The 23,130-nt window shown below is 39.9% G+C and overlaps 2 protein-coding genes across 2 annotated transcripts; one reads left to right on the plus strand and one right to left on the minus strand.

The window, feature by feature from the left end:
* The first annotated feature begins 2,767 nt into the window (after positions 1-2,767).
* Positions 2,768-5,392, plus strand: LOC129773340 (uncharacterized protein K02A2.6-like). Its single transcript, XM_055776940.1, has one exon. It carries the CDS (start codon positions 2,768-2,770, stop codon positions 5,390-5,392), a length of 2,625 nt encoding a protein of 874 aa, XP_055632915.1.
* Positions 5,393-11,613: 6,221 nt separating this feature from the next.
* Positions 11,614-13,678, minus strand: LOC129774761 (zinc finger protein 761-like). Its single transcript, XM_055778702.1, has 3 exons — positions 13,382-13,678; positions 13,181-13,323; positions 11,614-13,119 (listed from the first exon to the last, which is right to left on the minus strand). The coding sequence occupies exons 1-3, from the start codon at positions 13,511-13,513 to the stop codon at positions 11,814-11,816; spliced, it is 1,581 nt and encodes a 526-aa protein (XP_055634677.1). The 5' UTR covers positions 13,514-13,678; the 3' UTR covers positions 11,614-11,813.
* Between the last annotated feature and the right edge of the window lie 9,452 nt (positions 13,679-23,130).

Here is a 23,130-nt window from a genome sequence, read left to right on the forward strand (position 1 = left end):
ATCATAACGAATAACATTTCATTTTTCTTGAGATAAATAATTCAATAATTGTGAAATATCAAGCATTGTCAAAATACACTATGTGCCCATTTTTGATTGGTCCATTTTGTGCTCCTCAAATCGTACCGACCAAAACGGGCAACCAGAGCAGCAGCAAAATAGAATGAAGCACGATTGGAAAGGAAGAAGAAAAAAATGAACGAAACATTGGTCGCAGTCTCACACATGCGTAATTCTCGAGCCAGCCAGTCAGCTTAAAAATCCCCGCTCCGCTGCCGTAACGATCATTCTCATTCGAACCGTACACCACATCGGTTCGCATCACAACACATCAACAAACCAACCCAAGCAGCCATGTCTGGTCATGGTAAAGGAGGAAAAGTGAAGGGAAAAGCAAAATCCCGCTCGAACCGTGTTGATCTGGAGTTCCCCGCAAGGGTAGCTAGGCCGAGCGCGTTAGTATCAGTGCATCAGTCCACCTAGCCGGCGTTATATAGTTTCGGCCGCCGAAGTGGAAAAGCTGCTCGCGACGATAAGAAAACTCGCATTCAGAACAGACCACATTCGGTTCGGTGGACATCAAGACAACAACAGGCAGTTGCAGCGAGTGGCAAACGCAATCGCAAAACGACAGCAGGTAGCGGAAGAAAAAAGTTTGTTCTTTATACAATCTGCTTTGGTGGCAAAACCAGAACAAGGCGGCATCGAGGGCGTTCGAAATGGTTTTTCTTAAAACCACGAGTACTAAGTTTTCTAAATTGGAACCATTCCATAAAACAAGGCGCTTTTCAGGGCCATTAAACCTTCCAAAAAAGAGTTTAGGAAATACAGTTCAATGCTTTCTAAAACATTATCCAAAATAATAATAAAACACAAATTGATTTTTTCATAATTTGTTTGCCAGGATCTGATGAGTATGTGAATTTGGCAGTTGTTCTGAGCTTATTGATTTTCACCAATTCTTAAATTGTTTCTAGATTGAAAGTACAGTAATTTACACTTATCTCGACATTTAGCTAATTGGACGGACCTGTAATGCGACATATTTAGTTGGACATTTTTGTAAACATAGAGTTCGGGGTCCATATTATGACCCCACGTTGAAAGTCGACACTGTACCACTGTCATCGCAAATGATCAATTACAGGTTAAAATTACCTCCAATCCGATACTGAGTGGTGGTAATGCGACGTGCCATTGAATGTAATTTACTGTAAAATATGTCACAAGCTGGATGGGAAGAAATTTTCCAACTGTGAAAGCTGTGGCGAGTGGCAAATGCAATCGCTAAACAGAAAGGTTTAGCCGAACAAGATGGGGATATCGAGTAATAACAAAACAATAAACTCTTTAGATTGAAGATAATTTTGTGATCCTGAAAAGGACCCTTTTCAGCCTGCATGTGAATCCAACGAGCGAACAAATCGTAATGAATGTATTTTTTTGCCATCGCTCCCTTTTAACGCTCATTCGTTCGTCTCGTTGGACTCGCCCCTCTGGCTGAGTCTGCCGATTTGTCTCTATCCTGTGAGTGTGTACCGCTAGAGTATGAAATACGCGGACCCCAACAAAATATCTTATTTTCTTTCGAACCGTATACCCGTGTGGTTGTACGGCATCGGCATCGTGGACGTAACAATCGAGGACAAGTTAAGGGAAAGGCAAAGTCTCACTCGAACCGTGCAGGTCTCCTGTTCCCTGTTGGTCGCATTCACTGATTGCTCCGCAAGGGTAACTAGGCCGAACGGATTGGTGCCGAAGCACCAGTATACCTAACAGCGATTATAGAGTTTCGGCTGTCGGAGTGCTCGAGTTAGCTTGCAAAGCTGCTCACGACAATCAGAAAACCCGCATCAAGAACAGAGCAGTTTCGGTTCGGTGCTCATCAAGGCAACAATTAGTTTTAGTGAGTGGCAAAGTGTTCTCCGGCACGTCGCATTAAATGTAATTTACTGAACAACATGTCACAAGCTGGATGGGAAGAAATTTTCCAACTGTGAAAGCTGTGGCGAGTGGCAAACGCAATAGCTAAACAGGAAGGTTTAACCGAACAAGATGGGAATATCGAGTGATAACAAAAACACAACACCAAAGGTTCTTTTCAGAACCATCAACATATTCATAAAGAGTAAAAAGTAAACTAATCCATTTTTCAGGTAGATAGGTAGGTATTCACGTAGGAGAAGAAAATAGAACAATATATTTAAAATATATATTTAACGAAAGCTGTCCCCTTTGTATAGTCCTACGTCACTCCGGTTATGTCCCCGACATTACCCACCCGTCTTTTTCTTTTGGAGAAACCGTTTTGCGTCTCGTATCGGGTATACTATAAATGTTGAATTTACATGTTTGGATTTACGTTGGAGTTTCACTTTTGCGCCTGAAGCGAGAGGTGATAAGTGGACAGCAAGGTAGTTGATTGTTTTCTTTTTCCCGGGTAGATCTGCGGATTTCCTCCAGATCTCTTTGGTGGCGGCCAAAAAGTCATAGGAACGTTATTGGGAAACACTTGGGGAAAGAGTCACTGTTCGAGCGATTCTTCAACCATTTTCAGAGGCTAGTTATAAGACTGGTCCTTTGCCGGGCAAATCTCGCGCGAGTGGTCCTCTTAGAGGTGGCGCTTAAGCCACTCGCCTTTAAAGAATCCCCGGAACAGTGGCGAAACCGTAGCTGGGAGTTCTGCACGCTACAACCTCCAATCAGGATTAGATACGATACATCAAAACCTCCATGCCGCAACATCTTCATGAATGTTCCTGTCGCAATGAAACATGCAGTTGGTCAACGACTTGATGAACTAACAGCAGCAGGAATTATCGAGTGCGTCAAGGAGCCGATGAACACATCGTTCTGTTCGTCAATGCTAGTTGTTCCGAAGGGCCTAAGTGACTTCCGGCTAGTCATTGATCTCAGAGGACCCAATCGTTATATACTCCGTTGCCCGTACGCTATGCCCACCTTAGAGAAAATTCTCGCAAAACTAGAAAGAGCAAATTGGTTTTCGACTATAGATTTATCGAGCGCATTCTTTCACATTGAACTACATGAAGACTCACGACATTTGACAAACTTTATGACTGAGTTCGGCATGTATCGCTATGCTAGACTACCTTTTGGACTATGCAACTCCCCGGATATTTTCCAAGAGGTAATGGAGCGTACTATTCTAGTCGGATGCGAGGGAGTGTGCAACTATCTGGACGACATACTGATTTTCGGAAGAACAAAAGAGGAACATGATAAGAATCTCGAAGAAGTTCAAAACAGATTAAGAGACCATAACGTGAAGGTAAACTTTGAAAAATGCATTTTCAGTAGTCAAAAGGTCAAATTTCTCGGGTTCGAACTAAGCGCTACTGGTTGGAGGATTGAACAAGAGAAACTGAGCGCAATCAAGAATTTCAGGCGTCCTACGTCCTGTGCCGAGGTCAAAAGCTTTCTAGGGCTTATAACTTTCGTTGACAAGTTTCTCATTCACCGAGCCACGAAGACAGAACACTTGAGAATCTTAGCCAATGCTGCGGAATTTCATTGGACCGATGTTGAGGAAGCCGAGTTTGTATCCCTGCAAACCGATATGATACAGGCAATTAATACATTGGGGTACTTTAGTAATTCTGACAAGACAGAACTTTTTGTCGATGCGTCTCCAGTTGGGTTGGGGCCTGTGTTGGTGCAATACGATTCGAATGATACTCCCAGAATAATTGCATGTGCTTCAAAAGCACTCACAGCATCAGAGCGGAACTACCCTCAATCGCACAGAGAAGCTTTGGCCGTTGTATGGGGTATTGAACGCTTCACGTTCTATCTAACAGGTAGATCTTTCATTGTTCGATCGGATGCTTCCGCAAATGAATTCATCTATCATTCCAACTTCCGCATTGGCAAACGAGCATTCACCAGATCCGAAGGATACGCGTTGAGGCTTCAACCGTATGATTTCAAGATAGAGAGGGTCAGAGGAGAAGACAATGTGGCGGACGCACTGTCGAGATTGATTCGCGATTCTCAAGAAGCAGAGCCTTTCGAAGGTGAAAATGGTAGCCATGTGTTGTGCACTTTGGATGCAGGTTGTATGGAGGTTACGTTAAGCGAGATAGAATTAAGCTCGGAACAAGACGAAGAGATGGAGAATCTATGGTCTGCCCTGCAACGCGACGATTGGCCCAGTGAATTGCGAATGTACGAAGCACATAAGAAGAACATCCACTGTATCGGAGCGTTATTGTGCAAGGGGGATCGAATCATCCTACCAAAAGCGTTGAGATCGAAAGCCATAGAATCAGGACACATTGGCGAAATTGCCATGAAGTGCATAATGAGGGATTTTTTCTGGTGGCCAAGAATGTGTGCTGAAACAGAGAAATTCATTAAAAATTGTGAAACTTGTGCGCTGTTATCTAAAAAAAATCCTCCAGTACCATTAGTATCACGTGAGCTTCCGGATGGGCCATGGGAAATTATTCAGATAGATTTTCTCATGGTTCCCGAATTTGGATCAGGCGAATTTCTCATGGTGGTTGACACATACTCCAGGTTTTTGTTTGTGGTTGAAATGCATCGCATAACGGCGGACGCAACTAATTCGGCTCTACAGGACATTTTCAAGCGCTGGGGATTGCCACGTGTGATCCAGAGCGATAACGGGCCACCTTTCCAAAGTTCAACATTTTGCAGTTTCTGGCAGGAGAAAGGTGTCAATGTGCGTAAATCCATTCCCTTGAGCCCCCAGTCGAATGGACTGGTTGAAAGGTATAATCAGCCAATTATCAAGACATTGTCGGCTGCGAAAATCGAGGGCAAAAATTGGAGGAAAACCTTGGAAACATTTGTGCACAATCACAATACGCTAATTCCGCATTCACGATTAAAAGTAACTCCTTTCGAACTTCTCGTCGGTTGGAAGTTTAGAGGTACATTTCCAAGTCTTTGGTCTAGTTCGAGCGACAAGAAGTTGGACCGTGAACAGATTCGGGAAAGAGACACCGAACAAAAGTTCATCAGCACTAAACACGCGGACCGGGCAAGAGGAGCCACATCTTCGGACATTCAGGTCGGTGACACGGTTTTGGTTAAGCAGCAAAAGAAATCCAAAGTAGATCCCACATTTTCTTCCGAACGATATACCGTCGTAGCACATGAAGGATCAAAGATGGTAGTTGCAAGTAGCAACGGAATTCAATACGCTAGAAGTGTCAACGACCTTAAGAAGGCTCCGTCTCAGGTACCACCTGGCGATGCAACAGCTCTGAATTCGGATGACACCGCATTAGATATCGTGGCAGAAGAGAAACACCTGGAAGATAATCGACCGACACTTCGTCGGAGAGCAGCTATGAAGAAACCGGCAAGATTCGATGACTTCGTTTACAGAATTTTCCAGTGAGAAATTTTCACTCAACAAAACTACTAATGAAGCTGAACTGAAAAACACATACGAATATAGAAAAGCTGAACACTACTTTATTAATCATTTAAATATTCACATGCATTTACATTTGTTCTTTTATTTTCTTATACTATTATTTGGCATACTTTGTTTTGAAGCACAAAATAAATTTGCACGTACAGAACTACAAGTAAACAAATTAAATATACACGATTGACAGTTGCTAGTTTAAACGTCACAAACGTCAGCTTCTCTTATCTAGACAAGTGATTCTCAGGAATGGGCTACTCTAATGCAATGTGAAGCAAGAGTTAAAGAGTCAAGGTATAGTGGTGGTAATATATTCACGTTTTATATACACTCAACATTCGCTACTTAGTGTAAATTTCCAGTTGAAAATCAATTATGTATAATTACGTTGATTTTGGACGTTTTCAGATGTACTGAACTGAAACATATGCATTATTGTGCAAATGGTTTGATACATTGTAATTATGAAAAAAGAAACCCGTTAAACGTGCTAGAGATGCGAAACTTCTAATAAACGTTAGTCAATAATAATTGATTTTTCGGATATTCAATAATAATTCGCAGAGATGAACCAGCCTTTGGCTGAAAATCTCTTTAATAAAGAAAAAAATGGTAATTTATTCAACGGTAATGGGGAGAGTAGAGAAGGGAGGTATTGTGGGAAATAAAGCTGACATAAAATAATATACAGCTATATATATATAATTAATTCCTTCAGTTTGCAATTAACCCATTTCTTGTACACTCAAAATAACAGTGTCGGAAAACACAGTTTCTTAAACGTAAGATCTACCGGAAGGAGAGATGTTCGAAGAGAACGATGATTGCCGAAGGGCGAGCCGAAGAGAAGAGAACGATTCTCTTTACTCCGATGTGAGAACAGGGAGTTCAGATTTTTGGCGGACTTTCCCCATAGATGTTAAAAATATTGAAAATGATGAACGACAATGGTTTCAGAGAGCTCCATTTATGTTTAGAAAGGAATTTTATTGGGTACGAAGATAAACGCATAAAGAAATAAAATCCCGTGCAATAAAAGGAAAACACAATAATATTGAAGATTGTCTTCAAGTACCAGCTTCTACAATATACGGTGACATTTCGAATATTTACGAGTTGCCGTAAATCTGGCATCACTTCAGGAAAACGAGAGCCCAGAGAGATAATTAAGCGCGAGAGAATTCGATTCTCGAGGTTGGATGATGCATAGCATCGAGTTGAGAGCTCATTCTGTGTACGATTTTTGGTGTGGAAAGTGCCTTTCAGGTCGAAGCAATCTAAATTTTAAGATGGCGTCCAAATTGCGGGACCCTGGTCACGACAATAAGATGGGTGCCTACTAGTTCTCATCGACTGGAGAGCCTCAAGCGAACTGAGACTATCCGAGAAAATGAAGTAATGGTCTGCAGGCTTGTTGGAGATCATCCCCAATGCGAAGTCGATTGCTGCCAGCTCAGCAACATAAACGGAACAAGGTTCCTGCAGTTTACGGAAGGCGCTCGAATTTTCATTGAAAACACCGAAGCCAGTGGATCCATTGAGGCGAGACCCATCAGTGAAGTATCTTTTCATGCAATTGACTTTTGAGTACTTTCGGTTAAAAATACGGGGAATGTAAGTTGATCGAAGCTGATCTGAGATTCCAAGTATTGCTTGTTTCATCGACAGATCGTATTCAATTGAGGAACTGCTGATGGTGAAGTGAGCACGGTCTGGAGTAAACGATGGAAGACAAATATCTGACGAAATATAGTGGTGGTAAATTCTCATAAACCGAGATTGTATATTTAGATGAAGAATTTTTTCAAAGTTTTCAATCGAAAGTGTGTTCGTGACTCCGCATTTCACCAGTATTCTGAGAGAAAGTTCCCAGAATCGGTTCTGTAGAGGAGTTACTCCTGCTAGAACCTCGAGACTCATGTTATGCGTTGAGTGCATACAGCCAAGAGCTATACGCAGACAATGATATTGAATTCGTTCCAGTTTTAGAAGGAGACTATTAGCTGCTGAGAGAAAGCAGAAAGAGCCATACTCCAGAATGGATAGAATAGTTGTTTTATAAAGTGTTATGAGATCTCCCGGATTAGCTCCCCACCACGTGCCGCCAATCGAGCGGAGGAAGTTGACCCTCTTTTAACATTTTTGCTTAAATACGTAATGTGGGTATTCCAAGTGCATTTTGAATCAAACCAGACACCAAGGTACTTGAAAGTCAATGATTGGGTAATGCTTCTGCCCAAGAGCTTAAGTTGCAATTGGGCTGGGAACCGCTTTCGAGTAAACACTACCAGTTCGGTTTTCTGCGGCGAGAATTCGATCCCTAAGTTCCTTGCCCAAGAAGACAAGTTATCTAAGGAATTTTGCAATGGTATTTGCAAATTTTCGGCATGGAGCCCTCTGACGGAAACCACACCATCATCTGCAAGCTGTCTAAGCGTGCATTGTTCTGCCAAACAACTGTCAATATCTTTCACATAAAAATTATAAAGAAGGGGGCTCAGACATGAGCCTTGGGGTAGACCCATATAACTATTTCTGGAAGTTGTCAGTTGTCCAAGGGTGAAGTTCATTCGCTTTTCTGACAACAAATTGTACAAAAAGTTACTCAAAATTCCAGGAAGTCCACATCTGTCCAGATTGTCTGACAGAATTTCTATGGTAACCGAATCAAAAGCTCCCTTAACATCCAAGAATACTGAAGCCAATTGCTCCTTGTGCGCAAAGGCCAGTTGAATATCTGTAGAAAGCAACGCTAGACAATCGTTTGTTCCTTTGCTCTTGCGAAACCCAAATTGTGTACTTGATAGCAAATTATTTGTCTCGATCCATTGATCGAGTCTTCGAAGGATCATTTTCTCCAACAATTTTCTAATGCACGAGAGCATAGCAATCGGACGGTATGAGTTATGGTCAGACGCTGGTTTGCCAGGCTTTTGAATTGCTATTACTTTGACCTGTCTCCATTCGGGTGGCACAATGTTGTTTTCTAGTAGGGTATTGAATAAGTCTAGCAAGCGTCTTTTCGCGATATCGGGAAGATTTTTTAGAAGAACGAATTTAATCATATCGCTTCCGGGTGAAGAGTTGTTCGATGAAAGAAGAGCCATAGAAAATTCCAGCATTGAGAATGGTCTGTCCAGAGGTCCACCGCTCGGAGACGTTTCTCGAAGAATATGTTGGGCTGGAACTGAGTCTGGACAGACCTTTTTAGCGAAATCGAATATCCATCGGTTGGAGTATTCTTCACTCTCGTTGGTAGATGAGCGGTTACGCATGTTGCGAGCTACCCTCCACAAGGTACGTATTGAGGTTTCACGAGAAAGACCTTCAATGAAATTGCGCCAGTAACCGCGTTTTTTTGCTTTAATTAATTGTTTCAGCTGTATTTCAAGCTTTGAATATTCCTCGAAGTGTGTGGATGTTCCATGTCTACGAAAAGCTTTGAAAGCATCAGATTTTTTCAAATACAATTTTGTGCATTCATCGTCCCAGCCAGGAGTGGCTGGTTTTCTTTTAAACGGAGCACTTGGAACTTTTCTTTTTTGTGCTTCCAGTGAGCTTTTATACATCAAATCGACAAAGAATCGATATTCTTCCAATGGTTGAAGTATATCTATTGATTCGACACCGTTTGTTACCGCCGTTGCAAATTTTTGCCAGTCGATGTTCCTTGTTAGATCAAATGGAACTCGAGATGGTTCAGTGGATTGCGGGCTACACTTGATTGATATACTGATTGGCAAGTGATCGCTACCATGGGGATCATTGATGACCTTCCACTGACAATCTAATGATAACGAGCTTGAGCAAAAAGAAAGGTCGAGACGACTTTCTCGAGCCGGAGGTTTTGGAATTCGTGTCGCTTCACCAGTGTTCAAGATAGTCAAGTTGAAATCGTCACATAAATCGTAAAAAATAGCCGCTCTGGCGTCATCATAAGGATCACCCCACCCAGTACCATGAAAGTTCATATCACCCAGAATTAGAACTGGGGATGAGAGAATCGAGACTAGATTCCAAAGATGACTACGGCTAATGTTAGTATTTGGAGGAACGTATACTGAAGCTATGCAAAGTTCTTTATTCTTTGCAGTTATTTGACACGCGACAATTTCGACGTCTGATAGAGCTGGGAGAGGAATTTTATAGAAAGAGTAGCACTTTTTGATCCCCAAAAATACTCCTCCATAAGAATCATTTCTATCCGGGCGAATAATGTTAAAATCGTGGAAGTTGAGTTCAGTGTCAGAAGAAAGCCATGTTTCAGAGAGGGCAAATATATCACAATCATAATTTTGAAGTAAAAATTTGAACGAATCTAGTTTTGGCACTAGACTACGGCAGTTCCATTGTAGCACATTGATCATATCTTCTACTACGCTAGGGGAATTATCCATCGAATGATATGATTGATGCAAGGAGGGGCCATGAAGCAGTCAATTGCTTAAGATAAGACTTTAAAGATGGAAGCAAGGCAGAAATAAAGCTTCTGAGGGGGTCTTGAATTTTTAACGTGTTTAGTATGAAGTCCACAATGTCCTAAAAAGCTATCAATCCTCGATTAGACGCGAATTTTCTACGAGAAGTTCGAGGAGCAGCGTTTTTATTTCTCTCTTCTCTGGGTAATGACGTAAAATCCTTGCTGCAACCAGGAACTGGCTGAGAAGGAGCCTTCGGATTCGTTTTTTTATTACTATTGCCCTTGGAATTAGACAATCTTCCGAGGGTCACTTTAGGTTTCTTACGGTGCACCGTTGGTGAAGAGAGCTTTCTTTTTGATGATTCATCCTTTATTGAAGATTCTGGTGCAGCCGTAGTATGACCCTCATCAGAATCAGAGTCCGATTCTTGAGATGACAAAACCGAAAATTGGTTTTCATCTTGAGCGGCTGATGCGGTCTTTAGCATTTCAGCATAAGTCCGCTTGGAGCGTCCAGCGATAGAACGCTTCACTTTATCGGAGTGCTGTTTGTACCTCGGGCACTCCTGTAGAGGGTGAGGATTCTCGCCACAGTGGATACATTTTTCCACTGTTTGTGTGCAAGAATCCTCACTATGTTTCTCGCCAAATTTACCGCAACAAAATTTGTTGCCGCAGTGGCTAAACGAGTGTCCCAACTTTTTACAGTTGGTACAATTATAAACCCGTGGTACAACCAGGCGCACTGGGAAAAAAATATTTTCTACTTTCACATAGTTTGGGAGAACTGAACCTGCGAAAGTAATCCGAAAAGAGTGCGAGGGCTTATAAACTTTTTTGTTTTCTTCCAAAGATGCTGAATGCAGGTTTCTTACATCCAGGATCTTTACAAGATCACCTATCATCGAGTTTTTGAAAGAACCCGAAGCTTTTTTCAATTCATCGACACTCAGACTCGCGTCGGTTACTACGCCTTCTATCTCCACCTCTCGAGAAGGGATGTAGATGTGATATTCCCTGTTAAAAACTTCGTGGTCAACAATCTTGTTGGCCACATCAAAAGTCAGTGCTTCTACACGCAGTTTATCCGGTCTCTCTTTATGTATCGAGACGCCCGAAAATTGACGCAGCAAATCTCTTGAAATATCAAGAGTTCTCAACGATTTTCCCTTGGGCCGAAAGAAAACAACCCATGGTCCCTTTGAGGTCGATTGATAATAGCGCGTCCGCGCAACAATGGCATCGGTAGATGTCATAACGGTTGCGCAAACGGTGCGCAACCGTCTATGAAAAAAAACACACACACACGCACGCGCGCTCAAGAACTCAACTTAAAACTAACTTAGACTAATAATTAACTTAAATTTAAGAAAAATATATAAATATATATATCTCAAAAAAAAAATTCTTCCAAAAAAAAAAAACAAAATACTAATTTGCGGTATCCGAACAACCTTGAACACCCCTATTCGAAGCTATACAACGCCGCACGCTACGAGGTAAACACAATAGCGTGACGGCAAAAGTTGTTGTTGATTATACTTCTCTATGATGAAATCGATGCCGCTGGAACCAATTCACAGATCGCCGGTCCGGCGTTGCCGGAGAGGTGCTGCTTCCTCGCTGTTCCGGGTATTAACGGCACTTATCTTGCCACGAACGGTCAAAGAAAAAAAAACCAAAGGCACTTTGGTGGAGGGGGAAAAAAAACTTCACCAGCTTCGATTTGAGTGATTGGAAATATTGGGGTTAAGAATTTATGTTGGACATGTTTTTATTATTGATCCGAATCAAGTAGATTAAGTAGAAACCACATTGCACGGCCGATAGAAAAATCTTAAAACTCTAGATGACGGTAACGTATTTGGTAATCATTTTATGGTAACTTATGTCTGAATATTTTCCCAGTGAAATCAGTTCAATAAAGGAAATTTTAGAAAAGACACCTAAACATTTGGGACATGAACTTTATTCAGATATGTGACAGTCGAATGTGCTAGAAGTATTTTTTGTATCATGTGATTGCAAATGTTTACGCAAATAATCCGGTCTGGGGTATTGTTTCCCACATACATTGCAGACATGTGGTTTCACACCAGAGTGCGCCAGAATGTGGCGTTTGAGATCGTTCGGATATGCAAAGTTCGCGTCGCACGTATCGCACTTGAAGCGTTTATCGCCGGTATGAGTTCTCATGTGAGAATTAAGGTTCCCCCTAGTCCTGCACCCTTTGCTACAAATGTGACATTTGAAGTGGTCCTCTTCAACTGAATGCAATTTTACATGTCTTCTGTACGAGTCTTTAATGGAAAATGATTTTGAGCAAATCGGACAGACGAAAGGACGTTCTCCCTGGTGACAACGTTCGTGGTCAGCGAGGGCGGTTGTGTCTCGAAATGTTCTCCCACAATGGACGCACTGATGTTTGGTACGGTATGGTTTCGCTTGGTGATCCAGCATTAATCGTTTAGTTTTGTATCTGCGGTGACAGATGTCACAAACGATTTTCTTTTCATTATCGCTTGTTGAAGCTTGGCTCTCTGGGAGATGAATTTCGTCACAATGTTTCTTCAACAATTCTTCGGACTCAAACTGTTGGTAACAAGCACAGCATTGTGGAAGCTGCCCCTTTCTGATACTCTTATTCCTATCAAAGAGTTGTTTATAATCTTCCAATTGAACTTTTGTGAGGAAATCCTCGTCACGTTCATCGTAATGAAATTGTTTCTCAATGAACATTTCTCGTTGATGGAGAAGTAATGCATGATATGTAGAATACCGTTTAAAGCAAAGTGAACATTCAAACGGACTATCAGTAAGTGTTTGCTGGTCGGTAACTCTTAATTCTATATGCATTTTAGAATGTTGCTTAACCTGTTCTATTTTTTCTAAACGCATCTTGCATTCACAGCATCGTTTGGGGAATGATGATGGAATTTCCCTAACATATCGCCTTCGTTTAACATCGCTTACATTTTCGTCCGATTTGCTATCATCTGTATCAGTTTCTTGATTTACCACATTCTCATCTTTCCTAACTTCCTCTTGCTTGATGACGACGTCGATTTTCCTGTCGTCTTCCTCATCATTATCATTATTGTTATTAAAAATGGATAAACTTCCGCTTTCCTCACAAGCTATTTTTTTGGACTGTTCACTGTTTGATGCCAACAGATCTGATATTGGTTCCGAATAAATACATTCTTTGTGTGCCTTGAGCTCCGTTTCTGATTGACGGTTTTTTATCGCTTTCCTAGATTCATGTGCTACTTGTCTGAAAAGAAAAAAAAAATATCATCGCTATCGATATAATTTATGTTTCAACAGTTTCTCACCGCATATCGTCTTTACTATCGGTTAGCTGCCTTCGAAACAAAGCATCAGATTCCTTGCAACGTATCACCAAGTTATACGCTACTATTAGATCAAAATTGCAATCTACACAACATTGAAATGGTAGGTCATCGTTTTCAAAAATCTACAATTAATGGCATAAACATTACTCAGACATTTACATGCAAATCTAGGTATGTTACCTCTATTTTTACACAAAATCGTAGCATTTCAGCCAGTGTTTTCCCATTTATGACTTCGTTAAGGGAAACGACTCTCGTACAGCTCTTGAAGCAGATGCGACACAGATTATCAATGATCTGTGATAGAGACATATCTCTTCCGTTCCGTTCTCTTCCGCTTGGGGATTCTTCTTCTTCTTTATGGCTTTAAGAGGGTTTAAATTTTTCAGTTCATTCGCCTCTAAAACTTGGGGATTGCTTTTAAATTTCACTAAGTGAAACCAATTTCCATCAATTTTATCGATGCTTTGTTGATGTTTTCATGCGAGATGGAAAATGAAAGGTGGGAAGATTTTTTGAATCTGTGACGTCACAGATTTTGTTTATGTATGTTATAGCGAATCAGGGTACGTTTATGAAAAGGTAGTCTGAACTGACTAGTGCATCAGTACAGTGAGGCTGTGACGTGTCAGCTTTGCAAGTATCATGGAGCGGTATAATGAATTTGTCTAAATAAGTTTATTTCTTTTGTATTTTAGCTAAATGTATACATTTATTCATTGCTGCGTAAAGATAATCTTTTTAGATCAAAACATAGCGGAAATTGTGGTTCGGTAATTCAAAGTTTAGCTTTCTGAAGCTCTCTGTAACTCTCCGATACCTCCTACTGCAGTGCTTGAATTAAGCTTTCAGAACTAGCAGAATCACTAGGTTTTTCATTAGAGATGTTGATAGTGCTGCTCCCGACTTCATTTGACAGAATATCCCTCTCGGGATTGTCATGTTTCGTCCCATTAGAAAACTGGACCAACTCCGCGGATGTTATGAATGATTTATGATTTTTTACTCTTGCTTGATGTCAATCAAGACCTTTAGGCGAGCCGTCCGTTTTGATTTCCCGAGGCATGAGAATCGTTGGCCTTTCTGACAGTAGGAACAGCTAATATTAAAATTTTTTGTGTAATAATTGTAACAGATTGTAACTATAATATGGATTTGTTCAAATTTACCTGTTTGTATCAGTTTTCGACGAAATTGTACTTCCAAGCCATCGATATGAATGAAACAATCTGGACTGAAGTGAAGCGAGCGAATGTACATGTGTTTAGTATTGCTGTTTAGGTCCTGTCCAAAGAATTGAAGCCATTTCTTCCGAATAGTCACATTCCTTGGGGATCGATGGAACGATAATTTGTGGGATGTTTTCATAATTCGAGTTGGACTCGAGCCAGGGTATCAGTGGCTAAACACTCACGCAACCGAGTTATCTGAGCCATAGAGTTAACTGAAAATAGAAATATTTTATATATATTCCTTCGCATTCGGGCGGCCGTAAAAAGACCACTTTAAAAAGCACCACAGAAACAACACATCCTGGGTACTAGTCATTGACATATTTTCAAATAAAATGTAGCAAAACACGTAATACTCGCAACAAAAAAAAGTCACAGGAGGGTTGTGTCCGAGACACGACCACATAGTTCACGTAGAATTCCGTTAGGCTATATGTTGATTTTTGAATTTCGCAGAATTACATTGTTAAACTCTTTGATAGTAATTTGGTGGCCCTGAAAAGGGCAACTTTGTTTGGTTGTTGGGTATTGTTTATTCACTCCACTAGTGTTTACCAAGTGATGATGACAGAAGTATTTGTATGCCGTATATTTGAAATGTCGATTTCCCCCAGGCAGCTTGGTTTTGATATCTCTGTTAGGTAACCCCCGCATGTGTCGTCAATTTCGTCCAATTAGAAGTGGATATTTCCGTTAGGGTAGGGGTTGAGATTTTTCAATTATTCGATAATAAGTTTCATGACATATATTATTTTATTCAATATAAAAAATTGTTATGGAGTGCCGAAATCGATTGACGCAAAAATTTCATCTATCCATCGTAAAATGACTGAGCAATAAGCGTTTAAAAATGGACAATTTTCACGATGTGCTCGTTTTTCGATTTTCAATTTGTACCCCAATATGTTCCCGAAAGACGTAATCCTACGTCAAAAACAGTATTTTTGATCGGTTTTATATAGTTTTTGTGGTAAGTGGAAAACAGTAAAATAAACTCTTTTGTTTCAAAACAAATTGATAGTCCTCAGAAGGACTGGAATGGTTTAATGGGTTGTACGGAATCTGCTGCGTTTCAGTCGGAAGTAGCAGTTTAGTTTTGGGAGCGGTAGCTTTTACGGATTCGCTGATGCTTTCCTTGACTTTGACGCCATCGGCTTCTGTGCGTCGATTTGCGAGGGTTTGATTGGCACCACTACGACGAGCTAAACGACGGATAGCGGGTGTGATACGATGCGATGCAATGCACTTCGCTCCTCTGCCACCTTTGCCGCATGCAATTGTTGATGTGAAGAGGAACGCACCAGCAATGCACACTAGATTTAATTCGATGCTCTCCGCTGCCTCCTCTTCTTTGCTCCCTTTGCCGCATCGCATCCATCGTTGGTTGCCGATGGCTTCCTCTCCTTTGCCGCACCGTATGGTGTTGGTTGATTTGTAGAGCACTGCACACTAGAAGCCCAGATGTTTGCCGATCTGAGCATTGAACGAGAATGAGAAATCTAAAAATGCTACCGTCCTTTTATATCAGTTGGTATGTGAGAAATAGGCGCCCCCCACTCGCTCGCCATGCAAATATTTGACTTATCGGGGAACGAAAGAAACGAAACAGGCGAAAAAGAAATGATGTCAATTTCGACCAATCAGTACCGTTTGGATGTGGGTTGAGATTTTTCAATTGTTCGATAGTTAATTACATTATATATATTATTTTATTCAAGGTGAAAAATTGTTATATAGTGCCGCAATGTTTTGATGTAAAAATCTCATCAATTCGTCATGAAATGACTGAGCAATAAGCGTTTGAAATTGGACATTTTTCACGATGCGATCGATATTCGTTTTTCAATTTGTACCCCAATATGTTCCCGAAAGACGAAATCCTACGTCAAAAAAACACTTGTTATGAATTGCTTTGCGATCGCTGATTTCTGTCAAAGCTAAGATGTCATAGTTGAGAGTATATAAGTGAATCGTGTTGGACACATTTCGAGTCCAGGATACCTTCTCATAAACGTACCCTGATAGCGAATTCGTTTTTAAAACAGAGTCAGTGCCAAACTGACTCTGTAATAGAAAAACGTTTTCAGTTTCACGAATGCGGTGGTTTGTTGTTGTGCGTTATATAGTTTGATTTGTTTATATTTGCGACGACAAATATACAGTGTCGACGTCTGGTGGCGATATTAATGCTTGGGAGGTAAATTATTCTCTATCAGATCAGAAAGGCTAAGTGTAATAATATAAAAGTTTGAATGAAAATTTTTACTTCATATTGTTTGATTACCTAACACATGTAGTTCTGACACTCACTTAACCATTTGTCGATGCATTTCCTGTTTGTTCCACAAATAATTACTATTATAATATAAAATCATCATTAGACACAGTTTTCGTTTAATATGTTTCTGCGATATCGGAAAAAAACCCTCTTATTTCATAACATAAAATAAATATTCGATACGTTAAAGTAAATTTTCAATTATAATTTTGATTTTGAAAGCAGGTTTATTCCACCTGAATATCCATCATTATTGTCGCCTCCCAATGAAAGCACACATAGCACACATCTCCTAGAATATACTCTTCAAAATCAGAATCCGAATTGGATTACGATTCCAATAATACGAAAGCAAAAGCAGCAGGTTTTCCATTTTCATAGTCTTTATTTTTAGATTTTCCTAAACAATACTCGGACCTTGACAGTTCAGTATAGTTGTATTGGTGAACCCCAGTGCCAACCCGTGAAACATCTCAGTGCGAAACTAACAGCTTTCGGGGTGAACTAGTGCGACACTGAGTGCGAAACTGAGTGAATAAAAAAACGTTGACAGCAGTTAGTACGGCACTGGGGTTTTTTTTATCCCTTTTGTTTATTTTAGGCTCATTAGCATTTTAGCTGTAACAGAGCCGAATTTTTTTAATCGTGTACATGTCACATATTTATCATATCTATAATTAGCACATTACACAGTTGCCATTTTTCGGCGTTAGAGTATTCCCTTCTATACCATTGCAAATGGTACACATTTACACAGTAGCCATTTAGGCGTAAGAGTTTTCTATCTGTTCTTCCATTATCCAGTTAAGACTGGACAGCGGAGACAGTCGTTGATCCATTGTTGAGTTATTTATAGAACAGCAGCCCGATGTTTCTTGCAGAGCAGAGCAGTTGTATGGATGAATCGACCTTATTTCGACCGTGGATCGACCTCCATCGCTGATGATTGTTGCGTGGACGTAGTTATTCTGTAACAACACAAAGATGGTCAATGGGGGCCCTGAGTTTTGAATTCACGATCGATCGCTTACTAAGCGAACGCGCAACCAATGTGACTACGGAGACCCCCTGCACTGGGGTTGAAAATGAACAAAAACGAATTCACTATTACCTTTCTTATAATAGTCCAATGCATAGCAAAAGTGTTGTTTTTAAAAGTAAAAACAAGCAAATGAAATGAACGAACTAGTTTTTTTTCCTAAATCAATGCTAGTGTTCAAAATCATAAGGGCCCGACATTTTAACAGAAACTGATAGTTCAGTATTTTTGAAGTGTTCTAAACCTTATTTCAATTCAATTTTGCTTCTCGTTACGTCGACCAAAAACGTAAACGAACAAAGTCAGAGTCTCACAATCTTTTGTTCCTTTGACGGATAAACATTTGACAGTGCATGGGAAAAAGGGGTTGCAAGTATTTTTCATCTAAAATGAACTTGAAAAATAAATTTAACTCCGTATGACTTAGATTGAGACGAAAAGTTTTCCGCTTGTGTCTTAGTTTTAGACGACTGAAGTTTTCAGCACCATAATTGTGAAAAAAGTAAATACAATTGCTGACAAAAGTCAAACTTCCATGAAGTTGCTCTAGAATCCACAGTAGACATTAGAATACTATTTTTGAAATCAAATAAAAAATTAAACATTTTAGTTCGTGATATGTTCTGTTTTTTTATAATGCGAAAAATATGATTTGGAAATCTGTAATTAGCTTCTGTATACCCTCTTTTAACGTTATTCGTTGACACATTCAATTTTGTACCATTTGAGTAACTAACTGGTATGCCTGGTATGTGAACTTCCTATCTTCCTGGCTACTAACACAATCAAAGTTCAACATAACCAAAACCCGTGAATCTTCCCACCTTCTATTCTACATCTCGCGTACGTAGAATAGAAGGTATGTGATATTTCCTGTGTATACACACGGAGAGCGCATATGTTATGGCGGGTTTACATTAAAGCCGGGTTCAGACGGTGCGAGTAAGCATACGAGTCGGTCTAGTCAGTTACTGCAGTGCAGCTACTCACACCGTGTGAACACATCATGCCAGTTATTGTCATGTGTGATCCGGCGTGCGAGCTACTTCAAAGTTTTTTGAATTTACTCGCACTTGCATGCTTCACAACGTCAAAAACAGAATTTAGCGTTCGAATCAGTGATGCCAAATGTAATGAAATGTCTCTATTTTTAAGATATTTGAAAATATGTGAAGATATTTATAGACTTGAAAATTATTGGAAAAACAAATAAAACCCTCATAGTTTCTAAACGAAATAATTGTTATTTCGTTTTGCACGCTGGCGGGGCACGCTTTCTTTTTGAGATAGTTTTCTTGAGAATCTCTAATATAGAATCATTATCAGATCACAACTTACAAAAAAAAGTATTGTTCTAAGAAACAGAATACATATTCGATTTAAAAAAGTACATTTTCATTCATTATTAAAATTTTTGAAGCGTATTTATTGCACCTGCAAATCGACTATCATTTTCATTTCACAAAATAAATAAAATTAAAAAAAAAATCTTTTAGACTACCATTTATAACATCACATCCTTTCGGAATTATCTGAGCTATGGATGTTTTCGAGATTCTAAAAAATATCGACAACAATCCCAACGATATTCCAAAACAAAGGCACATCAATGTCATTTCTAATTTAACTCTTGCAGGTACAGCATCCCTCATGACTGTATCTTGGCGTTGTATTCGTGGAGCAATTAAATCCAACAGTTTTTTCACTTGTTCAGGTGTTATTATCAACACTGCTCTGTAATCTCGGGGATCCTCATCGTAGAGTTCCTTCAATATTGTATTTGTTGCTCCTTTTCTTTGCATCTAATTCCTGGCCCGAATCCTTTTCTCTTTCTGCTTTTTCGGATAGTACCTTCAGTTCAAAGAAATTCAGCACAAAGTATGTATTTTTAAACACGATCAGCGTTTGTTTTGCTATAAAATTGTGTGATGATACATTCAACTGAAAACCTAAGATGAAAACTGCCAATAAAGAAGTCGATTTTGGACCAATCATTTGACAAATTCGGACCTGATTGCTGTTTCTGACTATTTGATGGACATTTGAAAAGTCGCCTGGCATCCCTGGTAAACCCGTGCCGTAGTATCTAGTTTCTCGCCAGCAGCTCACACTGTGTGAACGGACAAGGCGAGTCAACCAATTGTCAAGCGAGTCCACCGGGTCAGTAGCTGCTCATTGTCAAGTCAGCTACTAGCAACGTATAAATGGGCCTTAAGGCTGATTTAGACGATGCCAGTCAGCGCTCTAGTTGAAGTATCCAGTGAACAGAGAACAGACACTCTGTTCAAGTTACTTGTACCAGTATCGAACAAGTAATTGGCCTCTAACTTGAACAGAGTGTCTGTTCTCTGTTCACTGGATACTTCAACTAGAGCGCTGACTGGCATCGTCTAAATCAGCCTTTAGGGAGATCTATAGCTCAAGGCGCGTAGAAATATATCATAAGGTGGGCCAACTTGCTAAAACCATTCTTCAGCCATCTTGGAAGTCTACTGTGTTTTGTTTGTAAACAAAACACAATACGCTAGTGCCGAAGCTTGCTCCTGATCAGTCTGTCTCTTTCACGCTTCAAGAAAATAATTCCCCTTCTGCTTTCTTCCGTACTGTTTTCATATACCGCTCCACTACCCAACTTAGTGACGAAACGGCCTCACCTAGTACCATAGACCCGTCTTGCTATAGCTATAGATGGATTTATTCACGCAAAAATAGGTGTAAACGGGTGAGAATAAATATGATACACTTATTCGAGGTATATATAACTTGAATAAATTCAGCATATGTAAACGCTTGTGAATTTCTCACTGGTGAGAAATCACTAAAGTTGGATGCAGTTCTACTTCAGGTGAATAAATTCACCGAAAATATGAATATATTCATTATAGAAGTTCACGCTAGTGTAAACGGTTGATGCGATTTCTATAAATCTCATCATATTCCTTCACATGAATATATCACTAGTCTAAACACACCCTTACACACACAACGAAGTTAGTAATAAAAAATCCTCAATTTGTTCGAAGTTCTGAAGTTTTTTTTTAATATTCCACTATATCGAAAAAAATCATAAAAAGTGACAAAATCGTAAGTCGAGCCGACGGTGAATACGATAGTGTACTGCTTTTTCACTGCAAGTAAGGTTTTATGTGATTTTTCATCGAACTCATACTGTACAGTTTTTGTTTACTTTAGTAAAATGTTGAAGTACCACGTCCCGCGATGCCGGAACAGAATAATTTCGAATGAGATAAACTAATCGGGGATGTTTCCAGCTATCCCATGCATTCGCTCCATGAATCGAGGACGGCAACGACACTGCTTCGATATAACCGCTTCACACATTTCATTATCGGTTTTGTTTTATTTTATAGTAAAGATTCGATAGTTTTATTGTTTTAAATTTCAAAACAATGAGGTAAACTGCTATTTCATCATTTCGAAACATATTTTGAGACAATTTTGGTGTTATAATTTAAAAAAAGACGGGTGGGTAATGTCGGGGACATAACCGGAGTGACGTAGGACTATACAAAGGGGACAGCTTTTGTTAAATATATATTTTTAATATATTCTTTATTTTCTTCTCCTACGTGAATACCTACCTATCTACTTGAAAAATTGATTAGTTTACTGTTTACTCGTTATGAATATGTTGATGGTTCTGAAAAGAACTTTTGGTGTTGTGTTTTTGTTATCACTCGATATTCCCATCTTGTTCGGTTAAACCTTCCTGTTTAGCTATTGCGTTTGCCACTCGCCTCAGCTTTCACAGTTGGAAAATTTCTTCCCATCCAGCTTGTGACATATTTTACAATAAATTACATTCAATGGCACGTCGCATTACCACCACTCAGTATCGGATTGGAGGTAATTTTAACCTATAATTGAACATTTGCGATGACAGTGGTACAGTGTCGACTTTCAATATGGGGTCATAATTTGGATCTCTATGTTTACAAAAATGTCCAACTAAATATGTCGCATAACATGTCCGTCCAATTAGCTAAATGTCGAGATAAGTGTAAATTACTGTACTTTCAATCTAGAAGCAATTTAAGAATTGGTGAAAATCAGTAAGCTCAGAACTGCCAAATTCACATACTCATCATATGACAAACAAATTATGAAAAAATCAATTTGTGTTTTATTATTATTTTGGATATTGTTTTAGAAAGCATTGAACTGTATTTCCTAAACTCTTTTTTGGAAGGTTTAATGGCCCTGAAAAGCGCCTTGTTTTATGGAATGGTTCCAATTTAGAAAACTTAGTACTCGTGGTTTTGAAAAAAACCATTTCGAACGCCCTCGATGCCGCCTTGTTCTGGATTTGCCATCAAAGCAGTTTGTATAAAGAACAAACTTTTTTCTTGTGCTACCTGATGCCGTTTTGCGATTGCGTTTGCCACTCGCCACTCGCTGCAACTGCCTGTTGTCTTGATGTCCACCGAACCGAATGTGTTCTGTTCCGAATGCGGGTTTTCTTATCGTCGCGAGCAGCTTTGCCAGCTAACTCGATCACTTCGGCGGCCGAAACTATATAACGCCGGCTAGGTGGACTGGTGCACTGGTACTAACGCGCTCGGCCTAGCTACCCTTGCGGGGAACTCCAGATCAACACGGTTCGGGCGGGATTTTGCCTTTCCCTTCACTTTTCCTCCTTTACCATGTCCAGACATGGCTGCTTGGGTTGGTTTGTTGATGTGTTGTGATGCGAACCGATGTGGTGTACGGTTTGAATGAGAATCGTTTCGGCAGCGGAGCGGGGATTTTTAAGCTGACTGGCTGGCTCGGGAATTACGCATGTGTGAGACTGCGACCAATGTTTCGTTCATTTTTTTCTTTTTCCTTTCCAATCGTGCTTCATTCTATTTCGCTGCTGCTCTGGTTGCCCGTTTTGGTCGGTACGATTTGAGGAGCACAAAATGGACCAATCAAAAATGAGCACATAGTGCATTTTGACAATGCTTGATATTTCACAATTATTCAATTATTTATCTCAAGGAAAATGAAATGTTATTCGTTATGATAGATGCGTAGATATATTTCCTATCAATTGATGCAAAAACCTTTGCGATCTATTGAGAAATGCTCGAGTTATAAGCGTTCCAAATCTTGCATTTTTTCCTACTTGTTCAGTGCCTAGATTTCCATTTCACCCCCTATATCTTCCGGTTAGACGTAGTCCTACGTAAAAAATTAAAAAATGTTCGAATTTATATGGATTTGATCGATGGTTTATTGCTATTTTTTGCTTTTTTTCTTTGCCTACCATTACTTCAACAAAGCACTACCTTCTTATTTTACGTACTTTGTCAAAAACCTAGGCGCCTAGAAGTATATCCTAAGGTGAGGCCGTTTCGTCACTAAGTTGGTTAGGAGA

The sequence above is a fragment of the Toxorhynchites rutilus genome, chromosome 3 (genome assembly GCF_029784135.1).
Source record: "Toxorhynchites rutilus septentrionalis strain SRP chromosome 3, ASM2978413v1, whole genome shotgun sequence".
Classification (NCBI taxonomy): domain Eukaryota; kingdom Metazoa; phylum Arthropoda; class Insecta; order Diptera; family Culicidae; genus Toxorhynchites; species Toxorhynchites rutilus.

Excerpts from the sequence above, each read along its gene's own strand:
- LOC129773340 (XM_055776940.1), top strand. The coding sequence starts at position 2,768 with ATGAAACATGCAGTTGGTCAACGACTTGATGAACTAACAGCAGCAGGA.
- LOC129774761 (XM_055778702.1), bottom strand. The coding sequence starts at position 13,513 with ATGTCTCTATCACAGATCATTGATAATCTGTGTCGCATCTGCTTCAAG. Across the intron at positions 13,324-13,381 it reads GATTTTGTGTAAAAATAGAG|ATTTTTGAAAACGATGACCT; the intron begins GTAACATACCTA and ends CATTAATTGTAG. Across the intron at positions 13,120-13,180 it reads GATAGTAAAGACGATATGCG|ACAAGTAGCACATGAATCTA; the intron begins GTGAGAAACTGT and ends TTTTCTTTTCAG.